Here is a 27,704-nt window from a genome sequence, read left to right on the forward strand (position 1 = left end):
ACCTTAGTGACTTGTGCCTTTATGTATTGTCCCCTCCACCGAGTTTTATGCGGGCACATTATTCATTGTTTTTTTTATACAAGAGTTTATTCAATATCAAACAGAATAATTTTGATAATATAATAACAGCTCAATTCCTGGATTTTGTGGGTACTAGTTCATTTTCCTTGTATTTTGAAAGCTGCCAGCATTTTGATTAATGAATTGACTGTCTGTCCTAATTAATAATTAATGTTGAAAAACGAGGCCAACTGCCCATGTCTTGTGCTCATGGCTATTATAGCATATATAAATAACATAACTGTGTCAATATGAATCAAAAAATTAAAACATGCCCCAGTTTTTTAATTCTGAAATTAATGCAGCAAAGTGTTTGTCCACTGTGCAATATTTTCCAACCTAAATATAGCAGAATGATTATACATAATCATCAAGTGCTCACCACAGCACCATTATGTTATTTCGCTTTAGCCGCCCAGTGGATATTGGGTATACTTTTTTTTCAGTTACTAATGCAGTGTTTTTCTGCCAGCTCTGATTTTCTGAGGTCTTTTATGACCCCCTGTATGATATTTTAGGGGTCAATTTCAAATCATAAGGGTCATGCCCAATAAATTTAACAAAAATGTAAAAAAAAAAAACAGGTAACACTTATAAGTTTTATTTACAATATTTTTGCCATATTTTTCGTGAAGAGAAATGGTCAATCTCTGCTATTTTGGGATTATTTGTCATCCAATAATAACGCATGTAGTTTCTTAAAAATTATGTGTGTGTAATTTTCATAGAAGAAAGAAAGTCGCACTCTATATTGAAATCGTTCATTAGTCGCCGCCTTTCTATTTTTCATAGCTGCCTTCATGAGTACTGCCTAGTGACGTAATCAAGGGCCAAATAAAGCTTGACACTAAATATGTTAGTTGTTCATCCTTAGCTGTTTACAGAATTAGAAACAATTCTCCTGTCGCTATCGCACTCCCTTCTCAAGTTTCTAATTTCTCGTAGAACAGCACACAGATGAACACTAACATATACTGCAGACTGCATGTTCCAGCAGACAGTTATTCATTCGCAAGAATATGACGACAACAAAATAAATAATTTTGTCTGGGGCCTTTCAATATATGCAGTAACGTAATAAATGCAAGCGTTTATTAACTAGTTTGAAATTGGCTAAATGCCGACCACGGGGGGGGGGACCCGGTAAATTTCATTTCTCATTAAAATTATAGTGGAGCCCACGGTAAACATTCCGTACCATTTTTATACTGAATTGACGCGTTTATAGTCTGTATATCTGACTTGTGTTGAAATCAGCGACGGTGAAATTCTTGCGTCACAAAATACGCACTAACTAAATTTCATTGCGTCATGGCTGAAAATAGTGCGCCAAAAACGCGCTCTGGCAGAAACACTGACTAATGGAGCAACATACATGACTAACACTATGCTTACCACAGATGAGAGCATTGTCTGATCTCCCAGAAGCTTATCGAATGCTTCCATCTGCTCAGGATAACGAATAGGGAATGATATATCTTTCGGAAAGTTGCAGCGTTAGCGTCATCTGCTGCTGACCTTAAACAGCATTCGCTGCACCATCCTCTTAATTTCATGATTCTTGTCTCGCATTGTCTCCAAGACTCGGAGAATCTGTTGTAACAGCAGCCTGAAAAAAAGGATTCATAATTCTAGGCCATTATACTTTTAGAGCTATGTGTGTCTGGATCCATGCTGGTCGCAAACCCATTATGTTGGTTTTGTCATGACCCGGCTCAAATGAAAAAAAATCCAGTATTTTAAATTTTTCCTTGGCTTTAACAGTAATTAACGCTAAAATCTCAAAAGGATTGTTGAGTGTGCAAGGTCACAAAATGTGAAAATGATAAGAAAATCATGAATTAAACTTAACATATTTTTGAGCCTAGGCGTGTCATTTGGTGAAAATAAACATTCTTGACTCTTCCAGGACCGTAACTTTGGATAACAGTAGTGGGTCAGGCAAGAATATGCGCACAAATTCACATCATGATAAAGACTAACACAAGTAATCATCAATTTCTTTTGAATATTTTTTGAACTAGGGGCGTCACAAGGTGAAACTTTCCATTTTTGGCTGTGTCACTCAATCCAGCTTGTTATAACATTTATTGACTTGTTTTGAGAATATAACATTTAATAAGTATGTACTGTAATAATAAATATATTTATAGCTCCGAAGTTTATACTTACTGGGCCCAATAATCTGCCCACGGGAAGGGTGTATCAGAAGCACCTTGTATTGGAGAAGCACTTTGCACATCACTGCTGACCTCTCGCAATGCCTGTGCAGATAAGCGAGGCGGAGATGAAAAGTAGGCTTTGTGACTCTTTTGGGCGTTGTTGCTTGGTCAATAACTTGTGGTGGCCTACTCTCTGTGTCTGTCTCATTCTCATCAGTGCCACTATCCGATTCATACAGCCTTTTTGATGGCCTATTTACAATAAAATGAAAATACATTAATAAGTAATTATAAAATACATATACATTAAGTGAGTTATTGCGCCAAGTGACAATATGATTATGACCCGTAATCGGCTGGCAAACATGTACTAGTCTATGTTTACGTACCGAATTGTTGTGCCGCAGTTTTGTCTACCAAGGATTTTTAGCACGAATGCGTTTGTTTCCCCGATAGATATTTCATAAACGGGAAGGGCTAAAGACTTGGTCCCATTTGGAAGCTTAATACAAACGTGAAAGTGATAAAAGATTTTTTTAATTGTCTGGACAATTGTTTTCACAACGGCCCGGGAAGTGAATCCCTTGCTTGCAGGCTCGAATCTGGAGTTTCTGGCCTTCTCTTAACTTAAAGTATGTTTTTAAAGGGGGGTATAATTTACAATTATTTTTTTCGGTTTTTGACCTTTTAAAGATGAACACAGGTTTAATTATCTTTCGGGTCATATTTTTTTCTTCCCAGGTCCGATACTCGTGCCTGTGCAACATAGGGCTTGGTTGGTACTTGGGGAAAAAATACTTGAATTTGTAATAATAAGTATTTGCATTTAATATTTTAAAATGCTTATGAATGAAATATTGGTACAAAATGGAAGGGACTTCTAAGGCTAGGAGGGGTCACTGGATTTCAAATGATGGTGTCCCTTTAAAAAAGGATCTCTTAAAATTTTGTCTAGATAGAAACAATATTATTAAAATGTTAGTGTCGACTCCGTCACAGTTAAGTAATTCAACAATAACAACTATACACATCCATAGGTCAGCTAAAGTGCCTTATAGTGGGCGTAAATTCTAGAAAATGTCGCAAATTAAACTGACAAACGACTATCGCGAAATTACATGGCAAAGGCAAAAACAAAAAATAAATGACGTTTACACTTACCTACACACACAATAAATGTGTAAGGATATAATATGAAAGGTCGTTATACAAAATCGTTGTTCAATGTTCCGAATTGAAAAGAAATATTGTTTTCGTGTACAATTTTACAATTTAACGTTTCAATACACAATTTGATTTTAAGCGGCAGCGGAAATCACGTCTGCGCATGCTCGAAATAAACTTTTCATCAAATGCTGATTTTTATAAATAATTTCTGAATTAATAGTCTTAAAAACACATTTTTATATTTAGATTATAAAGATTAAAACCAATATAAAAACAAAACAAATTAATTTCTCGCACCTGCTCAGGCATGCTAATATTTATCGGGTTGCCCAAATGGGACCCATATGGGTCCCTCATGGCTTGTATATATGTTAATGTTACGATTTTTATATAAGATAATAGCAATTAATGCCAAGGTGGTCACACTATAGCTCAAAGTAAACGAGTTTTAAAGAAATAAATAAACGAAAAAATCGTTTTTTCCTTAAAGTGCTGTAATATGGGACCCATATGGGTCCAATATGGGCGTACCCAAATGGACTTGCCCATATTGGTCCCATATAGGTCCAATATGGGCATACCCATATGGGCTTGCCTAGATATAGCCCATATGGGTCCCATATATGCATGTTTGCTGGGATAGGACAAATACAGTTAGATCTTAAATGCAACTTTGACAAGCTATGTAATGTTCAGATAAGTAATACCTGTATAAATTTTACTTCCTGAATTAGTAAAAAGACATTCCCTAAAATACACCCATGCTAGTGTGTTTTGCTACTACAGTATTTTATTACTTCAATACACAATTTCTGACACAACTATATTTTGATATGGTATCTGGTGTCAGTATGAACTACAAGCTGTCAGCATATTGCTATAATAATTGTACTATACAGTAAAAACCCTCAATTAAGACCACCATCGGGTCTGGACTAAAGTGGTCTTAATTGCGGGGTGGTCTTAATTGCGGATATTCTTATCATTGCTTACACACGATATGACCAGGGCCTATTTTAGTCATTTTGTATGTACAACAATATGTACCTTAACCTGCAAATACAATATAAAAGTATATATTTTATAATGTTACATCTGATGGGAAGAAAACATATTTCTGAAGAAATTTAATATCAAATTTTCTTTGTTCTGATTTCAATAATAATTATTGTATGAGGTACATAATTCACATTTCATATCAGACTTTATTTCTTCACAAAACAAATGTGCATAAAGCAACATTAAACCACTATGAAATTAACATTCTCACCTTTTTTCATTAAATATCCCATAAATAACAGCTTTTGACACCTTGTGAAATCAAGTGTCATGCCTAAGAGCAATCAAGCAGATAATAACAACATAACAACACATTTAAGATCTAGGAAGGTGTTGATTTTAATATCAGTGGTCTCAATAGTGAGGTCAAAGAAAGAACAAAATAAGGAATTGGGACTGAATTTGGTGGTCTTAAATGTGGATAAGTGAGGTGGTCTTAATTCTGGATCATGTAACCATTGACATAAAGAACAGAAAATTCCGTTCTTTTAAAAACTGGTCTTAAAAGCGGGGTGGTCTTAAATCCGAGGTGGTCTTTAGTAGGGATTCTACTGTATCTATCTTCTTGGCACAAAATGTTGTCTGATACACATAAAATTAAGATAGAGAACTTATTTGACAATGATTTAATTTCAACCATTTTAGAAGATTATGATTATTATTCATAAATGTAAGAATAGAATTTAGCATTAGTAGTATATATAACACATACATTGTTGCTCCTTCATTGGTCAATTCCTATATCTCTGTCAAAGAACCAGGAAATGGCCTGGAAATACCATTATTATTAGTGGGTGTTACAATTTTGGGTCAATCTTTCACTTCTTTACTGTCACAAAACTTAAAATAACATACAAGTATACAAATAATTTCAACACTTAACCTGAACACTTCAAAGGGTTGATTTAAAAAATTATTATGGATTTATATTTGATCTACTACTTGCAAAGATATCAACTGTAAAATATCAAAGTTGAAACTAATAATGATATCAAACTAAATGATATCAAATTTAGTGAGATCAAACTAAATGATATAAAATATAAAAGCTTCAAGCCTGAAAGAAAGAGTTTACCTTTTTCTATTATAATGTACATTACTATAAAACATTAATTGTGCTGCATTCTATCCAAAAATAATGAATTCATCTTGAAAAAAATAATTTATTGTATATTCAACATGAATTAAAGCAGCATGCCTCCAGATGAGCCAAAGTATGTCAATAAAATCAAACTTGAGAAAAATGTACTAATATTTTAGAAAAAGTAAAAAAGGTTCTAGATTCAAGTAACAATTTTCTTTTAATTTTCTTTAAGTACATGTTTTGTGTGATTAATGACTAATTTTGCAGTGTTTATAACAATATTTCTACTGCGTTACTAACGTAGTAAGGGTTATTTTTGCATATTTTGACCTCTTTTGGGTGGGTTGCAAGTGATATTGATAATGTGTATATTGCTTCTGTTTGGTTACTTCACAATATTATACTTTTAAATACATTTTCAAAATTTTCAAGAAAACATCATCCTGCTTTAAAACACTATACATGTATTCTTGCTACAAAAGATAAATTTTTCATATTAGTGTTAATATTATATTTTATAAACATAGTTCTTGGTGCAAAGATATCTGAGTATTTGTTGGAGAAATCACGACTTGTTCACCAGGGTTCAGGAGAAGAGACCTTCCATATATTTTATTACATGATGGCAGGACTTCCAAAATCCAAACAAGAGCAATTCTGTCTTACTGCTGCTGATAAATACAGGTATGTGAGAAGATTTACCTATAGCCAAAAACTAGTCTTTCTATGATAAATACAGGTATGTTAGAAGATTTACCTACAGCCAAAAACTAGTCTTTCTATGATAAATACAGGTACGTGAGAAAATTTACCTATAGCCAAAAACTAGTCTTTCTACTCATTTTAATGAATCAATGAATTCATTTATTTTTTCACTATAAAAGAATTTAAGTATTACCTATAGCCAAAAACTAGTCTTTCTACTCATTTTAATGAATCAATGAATTCATTTATTTTTTCACTATAAAAGAATTTAAGTATTAACTTGGCCCTCACCACTTTTGGTTTGAATCCCAACAGGGATTTGGATTCTTCCATGTGAGGAAGGTATCCAGTTAGCTAACGGATCATCAATGATATTAGTCAGGTGCCAGGTCAATTTCCACATTTATATGGGTTCAAGGTAGTTAATCTTAGATTAGATTATACTGGCATAGGACTGTGACAAGCTCTTAATATGATCATTTATAATTCTCAGTGACACTACAGAAAATTTGCCCTGTAATTTGAAGAAAAAAATAGATATTTTAACTTGCTGGAGTCAAAAGTGGTTAAAGTCTTTGCCACCAGTATAAAGCCAAGTTTGTATGCACATATGTGCTTTCTGACTATTGGCTGAATAACTTCAAAAAATGAAAGCTGGACAAGTCCATTTAAGAAATTATTATACAGGTTAAGGGTTAACCAATGTAATTTTACATTTCAGATATTTAGCATGTGGTACTGCTGGGGTTTCTAAAGATAAAGAATCTTCAAAAAAGAAATATGATGAATTACTGAATGCCTTAGATCTTGTTGGCTTCACAGATGAGGTATCTTAACTTGGTCATTATGACAACTAAATTATTGTTGTTTTTTCCCCCCAGCTAACTCTATTTTTTTCTTAGTGTATAGAGGGTCTAGCTAATGGCAATACATTTATATTACTGCAAAAGTATATACTATTGTGAGACCCATTTTTCTCTTTTTTATAATCCAATTTTAGAATAATATATATTCAAATTTTCAGCAATAAATCTGAACTGTTTGGAACTGGAACAGATTAGCCTTTTCACAAGCAGGATAGAGCCAGGCCAGCGGGCACGGCCGAATAGTCTAGCCAGGCTCTACACTGTTGGTAGCTCAATTTATGTATTTCGTTACTTAAATGCCTTAAATTTAAATGGACTACCTAGCTGTTTTAAATTCAAAATGGGACAAATCCCATTAAACAAAGTTCAGCAAGTTAGGGGTTAAATTATAATTTTATGTTATATTTTAAATTATTTTAAGCATGATTTTATGACATTCTATTTAAGGAACAATATGATATGTTCACCATGGTAACAAGTGTCCTTCACCTTGGAAACATAACATTTGAAGAGGATGATAAAGATGCCTCCTATATACCTGAAATGGCGCCAGTAGATGTTGTAGCAGTAAGTTTCCTTTGTAACTGTGTTCAACCATTTTTATACTTTATAGAAACCTAATGCTTAGAGCGTGTTTTTGTTTATTTTGTTTTACAGAGCTTTAAAGAAACCTTGCTTTGAGCGTGTTTTTGTTTCTTTAAATGTTATTAATTTCTTATTGATTATTGAATTATTGATTATTTTTATGGCCTGTATCTTTTATATGAAGATGATTGAAAGAGATTTCTCTTTTGTATTGTAGAAATTATTAGGAGTGGATAGTCAGGATCTGGCAGGAACTATGACATCTATTGTGACACATACGCGTGGTGAACAAGTTACGCGGCATTATACCAAACAACAAGCAGAAGGTAGTTCATTAGTTATACCACCACGCAGTTTATTACCTCCCTTTTATGATACACACATGGGTTAGGCTGAAACTGTTATGATCACATGACATCTTCCAGATTTGCTGGTGGAGGAAATCCTCCAGTACTGCTTGGTACATTTTCAGACAAGAGCAGGCACCTGAGTAGAACCACCTTTCTCCTGTAAGCTTGTCTATATAGATTCCTCACATGAAAACATTGAAGTCCCTGACAGGATTCTAACCTACAGTAGTAAGGGGCAAGTATGTTGAAGTCAGCCATCTTAAGCACTCAGCCATTGAGCCCCTTATTCCCATTAATTGTGTAAAAAAACAAAATGAAGATGATGATATAATTATATTCATTCCATTATCAGAAGGTATGAAGTTTTATTGGCTTATGAAATATATTAAAGTTGTGTTCTGCAGTTTTCATGGATTCCCATGCTTGATCTATTGTGTCCTGTGAAAGAGTAACCCCACCAATGCCCTGTCTATAAATTCTGAACACCTCACAAAATAACAACTTGTAATTAATTATTGGACTGTAAAATACTTTTTTTTTATCCTCAAAATTGATTTTTAGATAAAGATGAAGTTAAAATCTTTTTAGAATGTACCAACATTTGTTACAGATGTTTACTAGAGATATACATAATAGTCTCATATACAACAACAGACTGATAAGACTGAATACAAACATGTATGGTATATTTTATATTATAGAGGCAAGAGATGCTGTTGCTAAGATACTGTATGGACGTTTGTTTGGATGGATTGTGAACAAAGTGAATCAGTTACTGGCACCAACACATATAGTGCCACATAGTGAACAAAGAGAAATTGGTATTCTGGACATTTTTGGATTTGAACACTTTGAGAAGAACAGTTTTGAACAAGCGTGTATAAATCTTGCTAATGAACAGCTGCAGTACTTCTTCAACCATGTAATCCACCTCATACTTTTTTAATTGATTGTTGATTCATGTTGTTTTTAAAGTTTTATTGGCGTATGAAATGTATCCCCAGTCATTGTCATAATTTTGTGTGAAAACCTACTTTTAACTTTTCCAATTTTAAATTTGGGACTGTGTAAGATACAGCAAAGTTACCTCCCTTTCATAGTTATACCATTTGCAATAAGTGAACAACAAATCTCTTTCAATTATAGTCCAGGAATGGTGATAATTATATGGAACTGAAATGTTTTAGATTTTAAGATTTCATTATTAAGTCTAATTCCATAAATATTTGTTGAGGCCTTAAATTTATTTCTCTAATAATTAAGCATTGTGCCATTAATAAATAGGAGGAAATGTTGAAATTATATTCATTTTGGATCATTTAATTGGATTCAATGAGTCAGATATCATTTCAACAGATTTTTTGTTAATCATTTATTTATACTATACATCATTTTAATTTTCACAGAGAAGTTGTTTATTCTGTTTGTTTTCACAATAAAAATGTATAATTTTAGCATGTGTTTAAACAAGAACAAGAAGAATACAGCCGTGAGGGTATAGACTGGAAGGAAATCAAATTTGTTGATAATCAACCACTCTTGGTTAGTTTTACTTCCTATTAAAATGAAGAATTTTATGAATAGTATATACAAATGTAACAAGGCAAATAAGTAAAAAAAAAAGAAAAAATTATTTTTATTATCAATTTTTCATGTTTATCATATCCAAGAGAGATATGAGGACTATCATATAATTGAGCCACGTAACAACAAAACCAACTTAATGCGTTTGCGACCAGCATGGGTCCAGACCAGCCTGCGCATCTGCACAGTCTGATCAGGATCCATGCTGTTCGCTTACAAACCCTATAACAAGTACAGAGAAACTGATAGCGAACAGCATGGATCCTGATAAGACTGCCAGATGTGCAGGCTGGTCTGGATCCATGCTGGTCGCAAACGCACTATGTTGGTTTTGTCATGATGCGGCTCAATTATAACTTAAGTTTATTTGGATCAATTTATCTATCTAATCACTATAATTGATACGAAATCTAAAAAAATTATTTTTTCTTAATTTTCTGCATGATTTTATGTAAAGAAAAGAAGGTTTTATATGATATTGATTGAAATAGAAGATCAAAGATTATAACATTGCTATTGTTTATTGCAGGATTTATTTCTGGGAAGACCTCTTGGTATTTTGACAGTGCTGGATGAAGAAAGTAAATTTCCCAGGGTAAGATTTGCCAACAAATATCTTCTCTGAACAATTCACATTAACCAGTCATCCAGTGATTAAATGTTTTTCTGTTCCTTAGGAAAATGAAGTTATGACAATATAACAAACATTATAACCAAGTTTGAACAGTTTTCTATAACTGGGTATTTAATCTAAACCTTTAACATAAACAACAATAACAAGTGTAGAATTTAAATAAATAGAGTATATTTGTTTAGTTCAGTGTAAGATCGGAATATATTTCATCGAGTGAGCACCAAAAGGTATATTTCACGAGTGGCGCAGCCACGAGTGAAATATGAACTTTTGGTGTTCACAAGGTGAAATATATTTCAATCTTACACTAAACTAAACAAATTTTCTTTTTATTACCTGCAAAGAAACGTTTTAAAAAGACAATAAATCTAATAATTAAAGAAAAGCGCGCCAAATAATAATGCAACGTGACGTCATTTACGACGTCACGTCATTAAGTTGGTACCCAGTACTGTGCACGCTGCTATTTCACTGAAACAACGTAAGGGGCTTAAATTCAAAACAGTGAAATTATCAAAGTGGTAATTTCACTGTTTCAAACAGTGAAATTATCCGTTTTATATCACTGATATATTTCTATAAACCACCGAAAAGCATGTAATAAAAGTAGTTTTTTTTCCTTCAAAGTATTAATTTATTGATTATTCTGTTAATTTTAAGATGAAATTATACATTTTATATTTATCATATAATTTGTGTTTCTAGGCAACAGAGAAGACACTAGTAGCAAAGTTTAATGAGAAGTTTGGTAAGGTTGCATATTACAAGCCTGCACAGAGCAGTAAAGACAGTAGATTTACTATATTACACTATGCTGGACAGGTAATATATCACAAATTTACTTTATATCATAGTTATATCCTGCCATTCTTATATTGTAAAATTCCAGGTAATAGTATAGGAAAATTACTTTTGAACTTTGATGATACATTGTGCATAGTCATTTTTAGTGCATTGATATCGCTTAACTATATACAATTCCTGGAAATCTAGAAAGTGACACTTATTATGTGCATCCAAGGGTATATAGTGAGTGAACAGGTGAAAGTCAAAATAAGTTTACATTTCACCCTATTTAGCAGACCTTTTAATTTTATAATTTACTTAGCATGAACAATAATTAACTCAAATGGCTCACAGAAATGTCTTGAAATATCCATCAGAATTTACCTGTAAATGTTCAATTCATAAAAAGAGTGGAGCAGTCTTTTTATATTTTATGCAGATTATATTTTATCCTAAACATTTTTCAATATCAACTGTTAGAAAATCCCCATTTAAACAGTCAATCTTTTGAAATATATAGTCAATTCAGTTAATCTTGAGAAAAATGTCACTTAAGTTAGCAACTTTCAGGAAATGTCACATCACTCTTTCTAAAATTAGAACAGTACGCCTCCAGATTCATGCTAATTTTCATGAGAATTTTTAAAATGTATTTAAAAGTATTATTTAGTTATATAACCAAAAGGAAGAAAATTACACATTATCAATAGCACTAGTCTTACAACCCACGTAAATTACTTAAAAGAGGACAAAATATATAGAGGATAATTTTGTTTGTTTTGCATGTAAGATTGAAATATAATTTCACTGAGTGAACACCAGATGCAATATTCTCACGAGTGGCATAGCCACGAGTGAAAATATAATAGCTGGTGTTCACGAATGAAATACATTTCAATCTTATATGTAAAACAAATAAATTTTCTTTTTATTTCATGCTTTTTAAGTGATTTTAAGTATTTTTTACTAATTTTGCCGCGTAACGTCGCGCATTCACCTTTGTGACGTCATCACATCATGACGTCACATCATCAATTTTGAAATATAGTTCTGTTAAATTTCTCTAATATTGTTACATTTTTAACATGATGTATGGGGACATCGACTTTCTTTTCCTAAAGAAGCAAAATTTACGTATGACGGCATTTATTTCTGCCTGTTATTCCATTAAGTTATGATTTTCTTTTCATCCGCATTCAGATATAGTCCAGCTACAGTGAAAATTATATTTTATAAATTTCACTAGTGGTTTATCAGAATATAATCATCTGATATATTACAATAAAACTCTGGAAAGCATGAAATAAACAAAAATAGTCCTCACTGCATTAGTAATGTAAAAATCAGTCATTAATTGCACATAACATGTAAATTATTACTTGAATCTTGAATATTTTTACTTTTCCTTAAATCTTAGTACATATTTCTCAAGTTTGATTTTATTGAAATATTTTTGCTGTTCTGGAGGCATGCAGCTTTAGAATATTATAATATTATTGTTAGGTTACATACAGTGGCGAGGGTTGGTTAGAGAAGAATAGAGATACACTGCCCCCTGGTGTCATGGAAATGTTACAGAGTAGCAATAATGCTCTTGTCAAGTCTATTTTTAAAGGTAAATTATACATGTATATAGTTGATATATATCGAATCTCACATGAGTTGACAAAAAAGTAGCCTCTGTCCATTTTCTTGAGTTTAATAAGAATATCATATAAAACCAATGTGAGAACCTTGATAAGCACATGACTAAATGCATAGAATTTATAAAAATAAATTTGTTTTGAGGTTTTATTGGCGATTTTGTTTGCCATTTTTCTAATGAAATGTATAAATAGGCTATATGATGTCACAACAATGTTTTACTATATATGTGTGATATAAAGAAATACAAAATGGTTATATTACATGGAAAACAATAATATGAAACTGTTTAAGTGCTACAGATTGTTGTAAAACAGTTTGGTATCTAGTAAAACCCTCTGTAAACTAATCTAATATTGAACTTCAACTAAGCTTTAAACACTGTCAGCAGCAAGGCATTAAATGATATAAATGGTAGCAACTAGCATAATATACCTACTGCTCGTTATTTTATAAAATGGCCATAATATTAGTATTGAGTTAAAATATGTTATTTTAGAAAATTGAACTTTCTCAAACAACATCCTCTACAAGTAAATGTAGATCAATATCTATATGTTCAAATAGTTATATTTTTACAGTCAGCATCTTTATTTATTTAAACCCTTTTAATATCTAACATGTTATGGTTTAACAGTGCTTTGAATTGGCAAAACTTCAAAGTTTAAGAGATTCATTTTCCAAAAACAAAAATGGGACCACCAATAGACGAGACTGGTCAGACTGCAGGGATTGTAGGCTGGACTGGCTATATACTGGTAGTAAAGGCTAATCAATATTGGTTCTAGTAGGTTAATGGTTTAATTTTTTGCAGCTCAAGTTACAAGAACAGGTAGTTTGGCATTTCAAGGGAGACAATCTACTAGAAAAACAAGAAAAGTAAGATCTCTATATATTTATTTACTGTAAAGTATCATTTGTCAAATATTGTTTATTGTTATGGTTTTTGTTGACTTTTTTCACATAAAGTAACAAAGTCTGCTAATCTTATTGATAAAAGTTTTTAAGATAATGACCTACATATTTTAGCATAATAATACAGGAGTCATGTAGTGATTAATAAAATGTTGTTTTCAGTTGTGATTTTAGCAGTTAGAAACAGCAATTCTTCAAACAACAATACCACATTCTTCTGGTAAATTTAAATCGAAGATTGGTCAGAAATATTTACATTTATAATCATACTAAATATACTGTAATAGTTAATTTTTATTTTAAGGGTCACAGACCAAGTCTGGAAGCTGCAAGGAAAAGAAAACTAACTGTTGGTGGCCAGTTCAAGGTAAATATAGACAACTTTTATCTCTTAAAATCAATTTATAAGAAAACATATGAAAATGTGATATCTATATTTTAAATTGTCTGTCATTGTCATGGCAAATTTTATATATTTCATCAAAATGGTATCTTAATTTATCATAGACACTTTTAAACAATTTGAAAACAACTAGCCAAAACAATTAATGTGTTCTTATAAGCATGTCTATCGGTTTTGTGTCACCTCTATCTTTTTGAAAACTTGAGATAAATTCATTACACTAAGTAAAATATACTTATCTTGTTGAGATAAGATGCAGAATCTAAATTTATTTATTGAGGTTAAGGACCAGTTGTTCTAAACTGCTTTAGGAATATTCCTGTAACTGTTTTTTTTTATTTAACCTTTTCCCTCATATATGCGTGTTTTGACTGCTTTTTGGGCCCCCCCCCTTTTGAGGCTCAAACTGAAAAAATGCCCTATTTAGGCCCAAACATGTCCTATTTAGGCCCAAAACATTGTTTTTTGTTTGAGAAATGTTGTTAAAAAAAAGTGATCACTTTTTCGGCTGAGTCCCCCATCACAATGATACATAAGGGGGTTGGCAGAAGGGGAATGTGCCCCCTTCTGTTTGGGGTTTGAAGGGGGGCGGCAGTTCCCCCTCATCGCCAAGAAAATTTTGGACATGTGACAGGCTAAAAATGGCCTCAGGTCGATCTTAAGGTAACGTGTAACCAACGCTGAAAAGCCTTTTACTCTTTCTCAATGCATTGGGAAGTTGCAGCACTTTGAAATCAGTTTTGATGGAAAAAAACAATGCAAAATAGTGATTTTTCGCAATTTTGAGACGTCCCCCAGATGCCATGGTAACAGGAAATTTAAGTATTGAAGCATTTTTTATAGTTTCATAGCAGTTTGAACTTGTAACAGGAGGCTTTTCAAGGAAAACGGCCATTTTTCACAATATGCTCATGTGGTAAAAGGTTAATTGAGACAGCAGCAGAACTGAAAATGCTGTAATTGCACATTTTTTGATGATACAAATGCCATGTTGAAGCATTTATTTAACTTATAAAAGTCTTCTATCTTTTTGAATATTATTTCTGCGTGATCAAATTTAAAATTGAATGTTATATTACCTCATCTATACAGCGGTGGTCAATCACCATGTACATTGTATATTGATATACCTGATAATTTGAAGGGGGAAAAAACAATATGAAAAAGAAAAGGTTTATCTTTTTTAAGTAAAAGAATAATATATTTTGATAATCTTACTTCAAGCAATGTTTTTGTTTTCATTGGTTCTGTATTCTTTTGCAGAATTCACTACAAGTGTTGATGGAGAGAATGACATCTGCCACGCCCATATTTATTCGTTGTCTCAAACCTAATCATGTGAAAGCCCCAGGTTCATTTGATATGAAGTACATTCAGCAACAGGTGAGAAATGAATTTATTTTTTATATTGACTTACAAGCCAAAGTTTGTTTGTTATTAAAACTGAGGAAATCTGTGGCCAAGTGATTATGGTTGCTTCAAATCATTTGCCTCTCAAGTTTAGAACCATGTTAGGGAGTTTTGATTATTTCATGTTAGACAGGTATCCAGCTAGCTATAACAGAATGTTGGTGGTTCTTCTCAGTTGCTGCAATTGTCTGAAATAATGCATGGAGTGGCACCTGAGCTCTTCCTCTACATGTAAACCTGTAAAGTCACCATAATTATTACCTTTAAGGTGTCTTTGTGTCTTAAAACTTAAAAAAAAAATACACCAAAAAAAACGATTGATTTAACAACAAGAGTTGTTGCTCTTGACTTACAATAAGATACAGATTTGTTATTTATGTAGAATGTCTGATTTGATTATTTTTAACACAATATTCATGTTTAATAGTATTGAAAATACAATGTAAACATAATTAGTTTTGGTTATTTTTTTGATCCAACAGCTATTAATTATTATTCATATTATTATAGTTACTATACACTGGCATGCTGGAAACAACGAAGATTAGGAGGGAAGGATTTGCAGTGAGACCTTCTTTTGAAGATTTTGTTAACAAGTAAGCACTATTTAAATTAAATATTGTGTTCTGTTTAGTACTTAGTTATGACAAAAATATTGAAAGGGCAGTCTTCTTAATGAAGAACCTATTCGGTATATATGTTAGGTGAAAGTATTCTAAGTGAGCCACAAAATGCAATCAATCATTTTCGTGAATGTAAATTTAAGTTAATTTATCAAAATTGTACACAAGTCAAATTAAAGAGCAAAATATGGCCAAATCATATATTCTCATAATTTATAGAGAAGTATTGGAAAGAGAGATATTATTTATCTAAAATCAAGTTTAGGGAAGAATAATATTCTGAAAACTTTCAAATTTCCAACTTCTTTTTAATAAAACATGCTGCATAATTTGATAATGTTAAAACTATTTTCAGGTACAAAGTGATTTTATGTAAACCAACATTGGCAGGTACCAGAGATAACTGTATTAAGATATTAAAAGCTACTGGTATTAAAGGTTGGCAGGTGGGCAAGACAAAGGTTTTCCTGAAATATTACCATATAGATGAGATAGCAGATGTACTAGAAACGATGGGCAAGTCGGCCATTACTCTTCAGGTATGTTACTTGCACCCTACTGTGATATTTTATGTAGGATGGATAAGGTAGCTGACTTCAAATCTTATGCCCCTTAATTTTGTTGGTTTGAATCCTGTCTCAGTTTGTGCCTGAAACAGTGCATTAAAGGGCACCTAATGTTGTAAAGCTGGATTCTTTTAAAGAAAATGTCATAAGACTAATCAACATTTTTGGAGTGACTTAAAACATAACAAAATAAACAGGCATATTTGTATGATGAACTTGCTTTGTGTTTAATTAAAGGTTGGAATAATCAATTACTTACTACTTTAATTCAGTGACTGGTTAAATGATGTAGCTACAGTAGTCTGGTCATAGTGACTGTACAAGGGGAAGAACCTCCAATATGAATATCTGCAAGAGTTTTGTAGTCAAGAATTGATTAATAAAAAGGCTGTAGTATTTCAAATTTGATATTTGGATATATCACAAAAATGTCTTTGAATTTAGTTTATGTCATTTAAACCTCCTTTTTCCTGATGATTTGATTTTAATACTTGATTATAGTTGATAATCAGAAAGCAAAATCTTTTAAATTTATGATACAGCAAACATCCTTTATTCATGCTCATTACAGAAATTTTTAAATGTCTACCAAGTGATCTAATAGTCGATGAGGCACATTACGTTTAAAAATGTGTTGAAGAATGTTAAAATAATGAGACTGTTTTAATGTCTTCTTTGGATGTATCGGGGAAAAAAATGAAATAAATTTTTATAACTACTTCGAAGAATTGAGACTTTTATAGTCGCCCCAGAGGTCGGCGTCGGCGCAAGAAGAAGTGCCGCACAGGCCGAAGCTTGCTGAAATTTACTTTAAAGAAATTATCTGAAATTATTACACAGCAGCTTACAATTAAAAACTTACAAGTACTTTATTTCTCGATCAAGGTACACCAATGAAGTTGGCAACTGCCAATCAAATATTCAATTTATGCACCTCTTTTTAACTTATTAAAAAATTTTGGTTTAATTTTTTTGTAAAGTCAAATATCTAATTAAGCTTGGTTACTTCAATGAAATTTACAATTGTTCTACTTTAGTAACAAGGTAAACAGAATGAACAAGTTGGATTTTAACTCTTGCTTTTACTTAATCAGATAATTACAAGAATTAGCCCCTTGTAACTTGAATTTGTTAATTTTGATTAATCAAATATGATCAATTATTGCTTGAAATATTCAATTCAAACTTACAATACTTATTTATAGTAACAAGGTACATCAGATTGACAAGTTGGATAACTCTGCCTACAATATTTACAGAATTATGCCCCTTTGGAACTTAGAAATTTTGGTTAAAGTTTTTTTGTAAAGTCAAATATCTCAATTATTGCTCGAGATATTCAATTGAAATTTAAAACACTCTTTTATAGTAACAATGTACATCAGTTTGCAAAATTGCATAACTCTGCCTGCAATATTTGCAGAATTGTTTGCCCCTTTGAAACTTAGAAATTTTGGTTAAAGGTTAAAGGTCTTCAAAGATATTTACTTGAAACTTTACACATGCACTTAGGGTCATAATTGGAGGGTCATAATTGTATGTCACTGACCAAGTTCCATAACTCTATCTTGCATTAAGGCTGATTCATATCCCCTTTTCTACTTAGTCTCTTGGTAAATGTTTACATGCAAGTTTTACATATCTCAATAACTATTAAAGATATTTATTTAAAACTTCACATATGCATTAAGGGTCATAATTGTAGGTCACTGACAAAAATCCATAATTCTATCTTGCATTCTAATAATAAAGCAGTGATTTACTTGATAAAACATCTTAATAACAAGCCTTTGTACCTTTTCTGTCAAATTTATGTATTCATAGGTAATTAGTATTATTATACTCAATAAAACACCCTTGTGACATTACCTTCTGAATAGTCAAGCCAATACTGTATAATTAGACTCTCTCTAAGGCCTATAACATGAATTTATAAAAAAAAATTAGCCCTTTTGTGAACTTAAAAAATTTAACATTATCAAGGCTCTTTTACTATCAAGCACTTAGAATAGTCGAGCATGCTGTCCTACAGACAGCTCTTGTTATAAAATACTTTAAGTTCAACTTAGCATTTTGTTACATTTTATACTTATATAGAGAATAGCAAGAGGTTTTCTTGGTCGTCGACAAGCAGCTAGAAGGAAAGAGGTGGCCAGACAACAGGCACAGAAAGTTGCTGAGTTACTTTCACAAATTGATGGGTTATCAATGAAACTGATATCTCAACAGCAGACAGTCTTACAAAATGATAAAAACATTCCACAAAGTAAGCTTGTTATTACCTCTCGAATTTTTTCAGGATTTATTCTACCTATGAGTGGCAAGTGAAATCAAAAGTTACTAGTATTCATTTATGAATACCTGTCTTTTGTAACACATTTATTTCACAGATTGATGGGTGACTTTCTGAATTTGTAAAAAAAATTATGTATCTATTCTATATTAAGTTGTTTACTGTCCAATGTTAGTATTTTTTAGTCAATTGTTCTACTTAGGTTTATCAGCAAAGTGATTAAACCAAGTAGAACAACTTGGATATTCAAGCTGTTTTACTCTGATGATCAGATATACCAAAAACAAAAAGAAACAAACAACAATTTTAGTAACTTGATTTGAATTATTATTGACATATCATTGATTGGCATAATGTCAGATTAACTTTCTGTAATTATCACTAAGGTTTTTTCGGGCGACCAGACAGTGTATTGATAGAAGGACCTCCACCACCTGTACCAGACTTCCCATACAGAGATCTGTCATCTATTGGTGGTGTAAGTTTGACATCATCAGATAAACGAGATTACCTACAACCTAAAACGTTCGCTGATTCAGCAACACAGGTAATTTATAATAGTTCTACAACACAGTATTTTCTCCTATACAATCATCTGTAAATAGAATCTTATAGTACTTTTGTATTCATTTTTAGCTCAACTATTGCAAGAATAGAAGGCTATTGTGCATGTCCCAGCATCAGCACTTACACACTTTGGATAAATTTTGTTTGCAAGCTCATATCTCCAAAACTACTGAAAGGAATGGGTTGAAACTTTACACTTTTTGAGAGGGTATTAGGAGGTCACTATTCAAGGCCCATAACTCTAACATGGATTTTTGATAGAATTATGGCCCTTGTAGAACTTTTGAAATTCTACATTCTCCAGATTCTTGTTTTACTATCAAGTATAATAGTTGAGCTCGCTGTCCTTCTGACATATCTTGTTACATAAATACTAGTATTGTTTGTTGTTTTATGAATTTATTTATTTATTTTGCTTCAATATGCACTTTTTATTAGTTAAATATTTCAGGACAGTTCCTGAATTTTAGGATTTTAGTATTCCTAAAAGCTTTTTTTTATCAAACTAATGGAAGTAATAATAAATTCAGTATACAGCAAACAGAATAGAGCCTTGTGTGACTACACAAATGTGCACACTGGTCTAGCTCTATACTGATAGCAAAAGGTTCCAGCAGGGTGAAGGCAAAACAACAACAAATATTGTATACATGTATTTTATACTGCAGGCAAGTGACAGCGAGGAAGATGAGATATCAGATGATGAATTTATTCCCGTACCATCCACACAACATCCGGGTCACAAGATGGCCTCGGTCCGCTGGTTCCAGGAAACACAAGCTACACAAATCTATGATCCCAGTCAACAAAACTTCATTGCTGAATGGTTTCATGGTGTCATCTCTAGAAGGTATTTCATATGTTTCTCTATATCTATTTATTATTCTTAATCATTTACAGTAATCAATGCACCATTATACTGAGTAATTGGTTGTGCTATATTATAAGTATGTGAACTTTGGAAACAATGATTAACATTAGAATTAGCATAAAAAGAAATAATGTTAAACAATTTTCTCCTTGTTTGTTTGATTTTATGCCATTTTAAAACATTTTTGATCATATGTCCAGAGTCTGTCCACCTAACCAACTCTCCTGGATAACTAACCAGTAATCACGAATTTCTCCACAAATGACAAACAAACCTTAATTGTACATACATATAGCTGTACAGTAGTGAATTGCTACTAGTTTATATTAAACGTGCAATTTGACAAGATTAATATTGTAAGCTTCACAAATATTGTTGTTTCAAATGCCTGCTAATGCATAATAGTGTTTCAAATTCAATGCAGGACATACCATTTGACAATCAAGGGGATGGGGAAAGAGAAGTGGGTGGAGGGGGAAGTCAAAGGTTATTTAGATTTTTAGATGATGTATCTGCTTAGGCATCTAAAACAATATACTAGTGCTACTTTATGATAAACATATGAACATGTTTATAAATATCACTTAAGTTTGTTTGTTTTTTAGCTCACCTGTCACAAAGTGACAGGGTGAGCTTTTGTGATCGCTTTTCGTCTGGCGTCCATCCGTCCGTCCGGCGTCTGTCCGTAAACTTTTACTTTAAATGACATCTCCTCATAAACCACTTAGCAAATTTCATCCAAACTTCACAGGAATATTCCTTTGGTGGTCATCTTTAAAAATTGTTCAAAGAATTTAATTCCATACAGAACTCTGGTTGCCATGGCAACCGAAAGAAAAAACTTTAATTATCTTCTTTTAAAAAACCCAAAGAGCTAGAGCTTAGATATTTGGCATGAAACATCTTCTAGTGAGTGTCTACCAAGTTTGTCCAAATAAAAGCCCTGGGGTCCAAATTGGCCCCGCCCTAGGGGGTCATTGATTTTCCCTATATGCGTATAGTAAAAACTTAAAAAATCTTCTTTTAAAGAACCAAAAGAGCTAGAGCTAAGATATTTAGCATGAAACATCTTCTAATGAGTGTCTACCAAGTTTGTTCAAATAAAAGCCCTGGGGTCAAATTTGGCCCCGCCCCAGGGGGTCATTGATTTTCCCTATATGTATATGATAAAAACTTAAAAAATCTTCTTTTAAAGAACTCAAAGAGCTAGAGCTAAGATATTTAGCATGAAACATCTTCTAATAGGTGTCTACCAAGTTTGTTCAAATAATAGCCCTAGGGTCAAAATTGGCCCCGCCCCAGGGGGGTCATTGATTTTCCCAATATGTATATAGTAAAAACTTAAAAAATCTTCTTTTAAAGAACTCAAAGAGCTAGAGCTAAGATATTTAGCATGAAACATGTTCTAATGGGTGTCTACTAAGTTTGTTCAAATAAAAGCCCTGGGGTCAAAGTTGGCCCTGCCCCGGGGGTCATTGATTTTCCTTATATGTGTATAGCAAAAACTTAAAAATCTTCTTTGAAAAAACCCAAATAGCTAGAGTTTAGATATTAAGCATGAAACATGTTCTAGTAAGTGTCTAAAAAGTTTGTTCAAATAAAAGCCCTGGGGTCAAAACTAGCCCCGCTCCAGGGGTGTCATTGTTTTTATTTATATGTGTATAGTAAAAACTTTAAAAATCTTCTTTTAAAAAACCCAATGAGCTAGAGCTTAGATGTTTAGCATGAAACATCTTCTTATGGGTGTCTACCAATTTTGTTCAAATAAAAGCCCTTGGATAAAATTTGCCCTGCCGGGGGTTGGGGAGGGCAGATCATTGTTTTTCATTATAAGTGTGTACATCATAAAACATCTTCTTATGGGTGTCTTCCAAGTTTGTTCAAATAAAAGCCCTGGGGTTTAAACTGGCCCCGCTCCGGGGGCCTACATACAGGTGAGCGACCTCAGGGCCATCATGGCCCTCTTGTTTTTGTTTTTTTCTGTTTATAAGTTTTCTAAGTAAAAGTGCTTTTATATCATTTGATTCAACATGGAATTTTTATTTAAGGTTTATTAGATATTATGTTTTTTAGTATAATTTCAAGTATTAGAGTCATTAAAGAAAACAACTACATGTATAATGATATATGTGTGAGTGTTTATCTTATATAAATGTTGATTTGCTTCAGACAATCAGAGATGTTGTTAAAGGAGAAACCAACTGGAACATTCCTGATTAGAGTTAGTGAAAGTAGATTTGGATATACTCTCTCATTTAGGTAAGTTTCAATTAAAAACAAAAATAACAACAACAATAACAACAACAAATATCAGATGTTGTATCAAATTTAAAATATCTATTCCGTTCAAATTAGACTGAAGCTGTTTTATATAGAGAATGTTTTATGATAATCAAAGCAGGATCATATATTTAGAATTTAGCTTAATAATTTATATACTTGTAAAAATTTATAAACATGTAATTTTACTGGTTCTCTTGGCTATGCACAAATTTTGATTTAATCTATAAAAAAAACAAAGTTTATAATTTTGTAAAATTCTCACATTGCTCAAGTTAGGTTGACAAATCTGCTTTGGTTTGACATGATAGATATAAAACTTCTGTTTGGCTAAATATGCTAAGCTGTAATAACTTAAGCAGCAAATATGTCATAAATGCCCACAGAGTTTTTCTTAACACCATACATATCTTTCACATTATTAAGCTATCTAGCTAGGGTATGGAAGGTTGTTGTTACTTCTCAGGTGCTGTCTCCTGCCTGAAATAATGCACTGAAGGATACTTGAGGTCTTCCTCTGCCAGTAAACCTGAAAATGTGCCATATGACCGTAACAGTGTTGGCATGTCACTTTATAAATCCAAATACCTTTCCATTCAACTTGTAAAAATATTCAATAATCATATGGTATATTTTTACATGTAACAATATTCAATAATGATATATTTTTACAGAGCAGAACAGCGTGTCAGACATTATATGATTGATCAGTTACGTAATAAGAAGTTTATTATTGTTGGTGAAAGTAAAGTACATAAAACATTGAAGGACCTGATAGAGTACCTTAAAGATGTGAGTATATTTACAATTTACATACATAATAATGTTATTAAGTAATTATGTACCATAACAATAAACATAAAAATCTTTATGTTAAACATCATATACAACAGAAATTTATACATGTAGTGATGGCCTTTATATACAGCCATTAGATACAGATAATTTTTGATGTGACCTAATTAAATATGACTTTTTTAATTCACAACATGTCTAGAGGCAGATTTTTGACAAAATTTAATATGATTAAAAGTAACAGTTGAACTAGAAAATGTGTTTTGCTACTTTATTTATTATTTATATTTTCTTGTACAACAATCTATTGGTAGAACAGTATAAAATTTAGCTTGCAAAACCTATGTTGCAATATTTTAAGACTTGAAATATGAAGTTTAAGGCAATTTGTTTGGAAAAAAAAAGTTAGAAAAGGGTGAAGTATTGATTATGATAATATTTTATTACAGAATAAATTATCTAACTGGGATGGATATTTAGTAGAACCTTGTGGCCAGGTAAGTCTTTATATGTTTATTTCTTCTTATTTCACATTCATTGGAAATGATTTAACACTTAACCTGCTGCAACTGGAAATGATTTGCCATTGTTAGAGCTAGGCCAGCATGCACTTCTGTTTTTCTGTTGGTAGCTCAATTTTTAATTTGATATTCAGTCAAAATCCCTTAAATGTCAAATGGATTGTTCCAGATTTAAAACAGGGCAACTACATTATACAAATTCAGCAGGTTCAGAGTTAAAAAATGTGTTCATATTTATGATTACTATAAATCAGTGTACTTGTTAGAAAGAATTATTTATACATATGTAGAAATATCATATATGATTGTGCCTTTAAAAGAATCTGCTTTGAGAAAGGTCTTTGAGAATTGAGTCCTGAGCAAAAGGTGCACAAACAGTGCAAAATTTATGTGAAACATTCATAGAAATCATCAAAAACACAGTAATCTTGTCAGGCTGTCATTTTTATCCTTTGCACAATTTGTTTAGATCCTATCTCTAGCAAAAAATTGACATATACAATTTACATGTACAAAGTGTAAAAATTCACCCATTCATTGAAAATGAAATGCAAAAATATACCAGACATCATGACTGTGTGTTCTTGGTTGAGAACTGTGTTAAAATAGGTCTGAGATTTGGAAAAAATGGGTTACATTTAATGTAAAAGGATAGAAAAAAGACAAATGCTGCATGTATGAAAATGGATATTTTCTTATTTATATGCATATTTTTATGTCTATTAAAACTTATTCTGAAGTTTGATATATAAATAAGTAAAGATTTTCCAACATTTAAGTGTATGAATAATTGTGGTTCAATACTAAAATAAATACATTGAAGGTGTGTTTTACTGTTTACAGATACGAAATGTAAGTTAATAAAGGAGATGTGGAATTATTATCAATATTTTACCTCTCTCAGGCATTGACGGTTCATAAAGCATTAAGTACATTTATTTAAATGTGATGATATCACACCATCATATTACATAGAGGCAACACAAAACAATGACTAGAAAGGACTTAAACCCTTACCCTGCTGAAAAGTGATTTTTTTGCCTTTGCCGCCTTTGCCACCAGTATAGAGCCAGGCCAGCCTGCACATCCATGCAGTTTTACCTCTTACCTGAGGCTCTTATACTGTTAGTTGCTCAATTTTGTATTTTGATATTGAAATTCTTTAAAGTTCTAATGAAATTCAAGCTTAATACAGGGTAAATCTATCTCACAAAAATCATCAGGGTAAGGGCTAGAAAGCTGTAAACCATGCCTAGCTTCTAGCATAATATTTGTTGAAAGAGTTGAAGCAGCATCAAATCAGGTCCTATAATAATATTATCATACATTAAATTACAATATTTTAATACTTGTTTTACTCCAAAGTTTTGTGTGATTAAGTTATAATAGAAGATAATAATTCACCTCCTTTATTTAATGTTTAAATGTTTGCTGCTTAGCGTTGACCAATTGTCTTGGCTGATTTCATGTGAATGTTCAAAAACGTGATGTTGTCAGTTTCTATGCTTTATGTATATGGCAAGCAGTGAGTTCACATCAGGTATTATAGTACAGCATGCCTAGCACTTTGGCTGATGATTTATATTTAGATGTGTGAGTGTAGTTTAACATCTTTATCTGGTTCCACTTAAACTACGGTGGCATAGAGGGGACATCAGAAATATTTTATCTATCACATGCTCACGTGATAGGTACTTCAGTGCATGGAATAGCTATTACGTGCGCATGCGATAGTTACTATGCGGTAGCTTCTATGTTTGCATCCGATAGCCGCTACATTTTGTGTGCATGTAATAGCTTGTACTTGCGCTTGTAGTAGCTATCGCGTAAGCACATGGTAGATAAAATATTTCTGATGGCCACTTTATGCCACCGTAGTCAACAATCAAGATTGAAATGTTTGATATTATTCTATTAGACTGGGTTTATATTTACATTCTGGTTGGTTGCTCTATATGTTTAGTTTCATAATGGTTTTCATCTACATGCCAAATTTAAATAATATTCATGATATTTACATTTTTGGTTGGTTAATCTTAATACATTAGACAATATTTGCATGGTTTATATTGTATACTGGTTTTAATCAATGTTTACATGTGTAATTAAGATTTACTTAAAGTATACAAAATGATGTATAAATTTTGGTTTCAAGAAACTTTTAGTTGATTATGCCATTGTATTGTGCTATATTGCTAAGCAATACACTGTTTTAATTTCCAAATTCATATCATTTTTCTACCTATTGTACAATTATTCTTAAAACTTCTATATACAATTGTATAAGATTGTTTATTGTTGATTTGACTGTATGTGTTGTGAATTTAACTGTCATACAATAGGCTTTAACATTATAATGAAATAATACACAGTGTGGTTGTGTCATCTATACTAGTGCATGGTTATTGGTGAACTTAATAACATAAAAAATCTAATAAGATTATTCCCTTCATTCTCGTAATTTTAAAACAAGAATATTTGATGTCTTTATCTCGGTGATGTTGATGTTATCTAAATTATACATGCATATATGTTTTCCTTATGAATTTAGTACAGAGTATAGTTCATTAAATTGAACTCAAATAGTTATGTATATATAGGATTTTATATCTTAGTATGGAGCAATATTTGATGCTGGAGATATATTGGTGCACAACTTTGTAACATTTGTCCAAAATTTCATAATTAAAATTTGTCTAGGCTTTCAGTAATAAGAAATATCTTACTTCTTGAATTAAAGTGATTTTGTTAAATATTTAAGGCATGATTTGTATTATAAATATCTTTCAGAAGAGTAATTATGTGAGTTGTTATTTTCTATAATCACATCTGCTATAATTTCCCATCATGCTTTATTCCAAATAATTTAAAGTATTCCCCAGTGACTACCCTGATATTGCTCTGCTTATCTGATATACCGGTATGTTGCTTGGAAGATGACAATGAAAAAACCATCTTCTCCTTTTATGTATTCTTTACAAACAAATGAAGATTTTGATTATGTAGGAAAGTTTTAATGTGTAAAAATAATGATTGCAGAAACTGAAGACAAAATTATTCATTTTAAGTTACTGTAAGTATGGTTCAGATAAAGACAACTTACTTTATGTTTTTAAGGACAATATCACCTTTTGTAATACATCTTACCTAAACCCTACATAAAAGTCCAACCAGCTATAAGTTTTAACATCTGAACATCTGTTGTTTCCAAAACAATGGTTTAGAAGAAACTGTGCAAGTTTTATTGTAAAAATGTGAAAGGTTATTTAGTTCTGTAATTTGCTGTGACAAATTATTTACTCGTAGAAAAAAAGAAAGACAACTGACAATTTAAAATAATAAAACAATAAAAACATTTTAACAAGCTTTTAATTAAATATCTAAACTTGACTAGTGTTTGGCAGCTTCATGTAACAGCACTTCAGTTTAAATAAAAGTTGATCTTATTCTAGTCCATCCAGCACAGGTATTCTGGTTAAACTTCAATCATGTCTTCAAAAATTGTATATTTCAGTCGTTATCCAAGATCATCAACTCTTACATGAATGTTAACAGAATTATTGCCCTTTATTATATCTGTTATTTATCATAATTGTTACAGGAATCAGGAGAATGTGACTATGGTGAACTTGTTAATGAAAGATTTTACTTCACCCTCGAGGAGCAAATCAAAAGACAGGTATTTAAATACATCTTACATTTACTTTTATGAAATTTTTAATATTCATATTCATATTTCAAAATATATTATGCTTTTCACTTTGGAAAATATTA

At 31.7% G+C, this 27,704-nt stretch overlaps 1 protein-coding gene across 4 annotated transcripts in view; it reads left to right on the top strand.

Moving 5' to 3' along the window:
- The window catches only part of LOC132747529 (unconventional myosin-VIIa-like), a 51,467-nt gene that overhangs the window by 16,119 nt on the left and 7,644 nt on the right, over positions 1-27,704 (top strand). For 2 of the 4 annotated variants that reach the window (XM_060736930.1, XM_060736932.1), the window contains exons 6-27: positions 6,060-6,216; positions 6,959-7,064; positions 7,551-7,670; positions 7,906-8,014; positions 8,740-8,960; positions 9,494-9,580; positions 10,152-10,217; positions 10,962-11,078; positions 12,546-12,657; positions 13,501-13,565; positions 13,906-13,968; positions 15,268-15,387; positions 15,925-16,010; positions 16,393-16,576; positions 18,701-18,869; positions 19,283-19,443; positions 20,132-20,313; positions 22,504-22,593; positions 23,289-23,406; positions 23,859-23,906; positions 26,721-26,732; positions 27,532-27,609. In XM_060736930.1, the coding sequence (XP_060592913.1) occupies positions 6,060-6,216; positions 6,959-7,064; positions 7,551-7,670; positions 7,906-8,014; positions 8,740-8,960; positions 9,494-9,580; positions 10,152-10,217; positions 10,962-11,078; positions 12,546-12,657; positions 13,501-13,565; positions 13,906-13,968; positions 15,268-15,387; positions 15,925-16,010; positions 16,393-16,576; positions 18,701-18,869; positions 19,283-19,443; positions 20,132-20,313; positions 22,504-22,593; positions 23,289-23,406; positions 23,859-23,906; positions 26,721-26,732; positions 27,532-27,609 (2,471 nt within the window). Of the gene's footprint in view, positions 1-6,059; positions 6,217-6,958; positions 7,065-7,550; positions 7,671-7,905; positions 8,015-8,739; positions 8,961-9,493; positions 9,581-10,151; positions 10,218-10,961; positions 11,079-12,545; positions 12,658-13,500; positions 13,566-13,905; positions 13,969-15,267; positions 15,388-15,924; positions 16,011-16,392; positions 16,577-18,700; positions 18,870-19,282; positions 19,444-20,131; positions 20,314-22,503; positions 22,594-23,288; positions 23,407-23,858; positions 23,907-24,773; positions 24,872-26,720; positions 26,733-27,531; positions 27,610-27,704 lie in introns of those variants that run through there. The other 2 variants (XM_060736933.1, XM_060736931.1) reach the window with 2 other exon arrangements.

Source organism: Ruditapes philippinarum, unplaced genomic scaffold (genome assembly GCF_026571515.1).
Source record: "Ruditapes philippinarum isolate M1 unplaced genomic scaffold, ASM2657151v2 ctg379_1_1_1_1, whole genome shotgun sequence".
Lineage (NCBI taxonomy): Eukaryota > Metazoa > Mollusca > Bivalvia > Venerida > Veneridae > Ruditapes > Ruditapes philippinarum.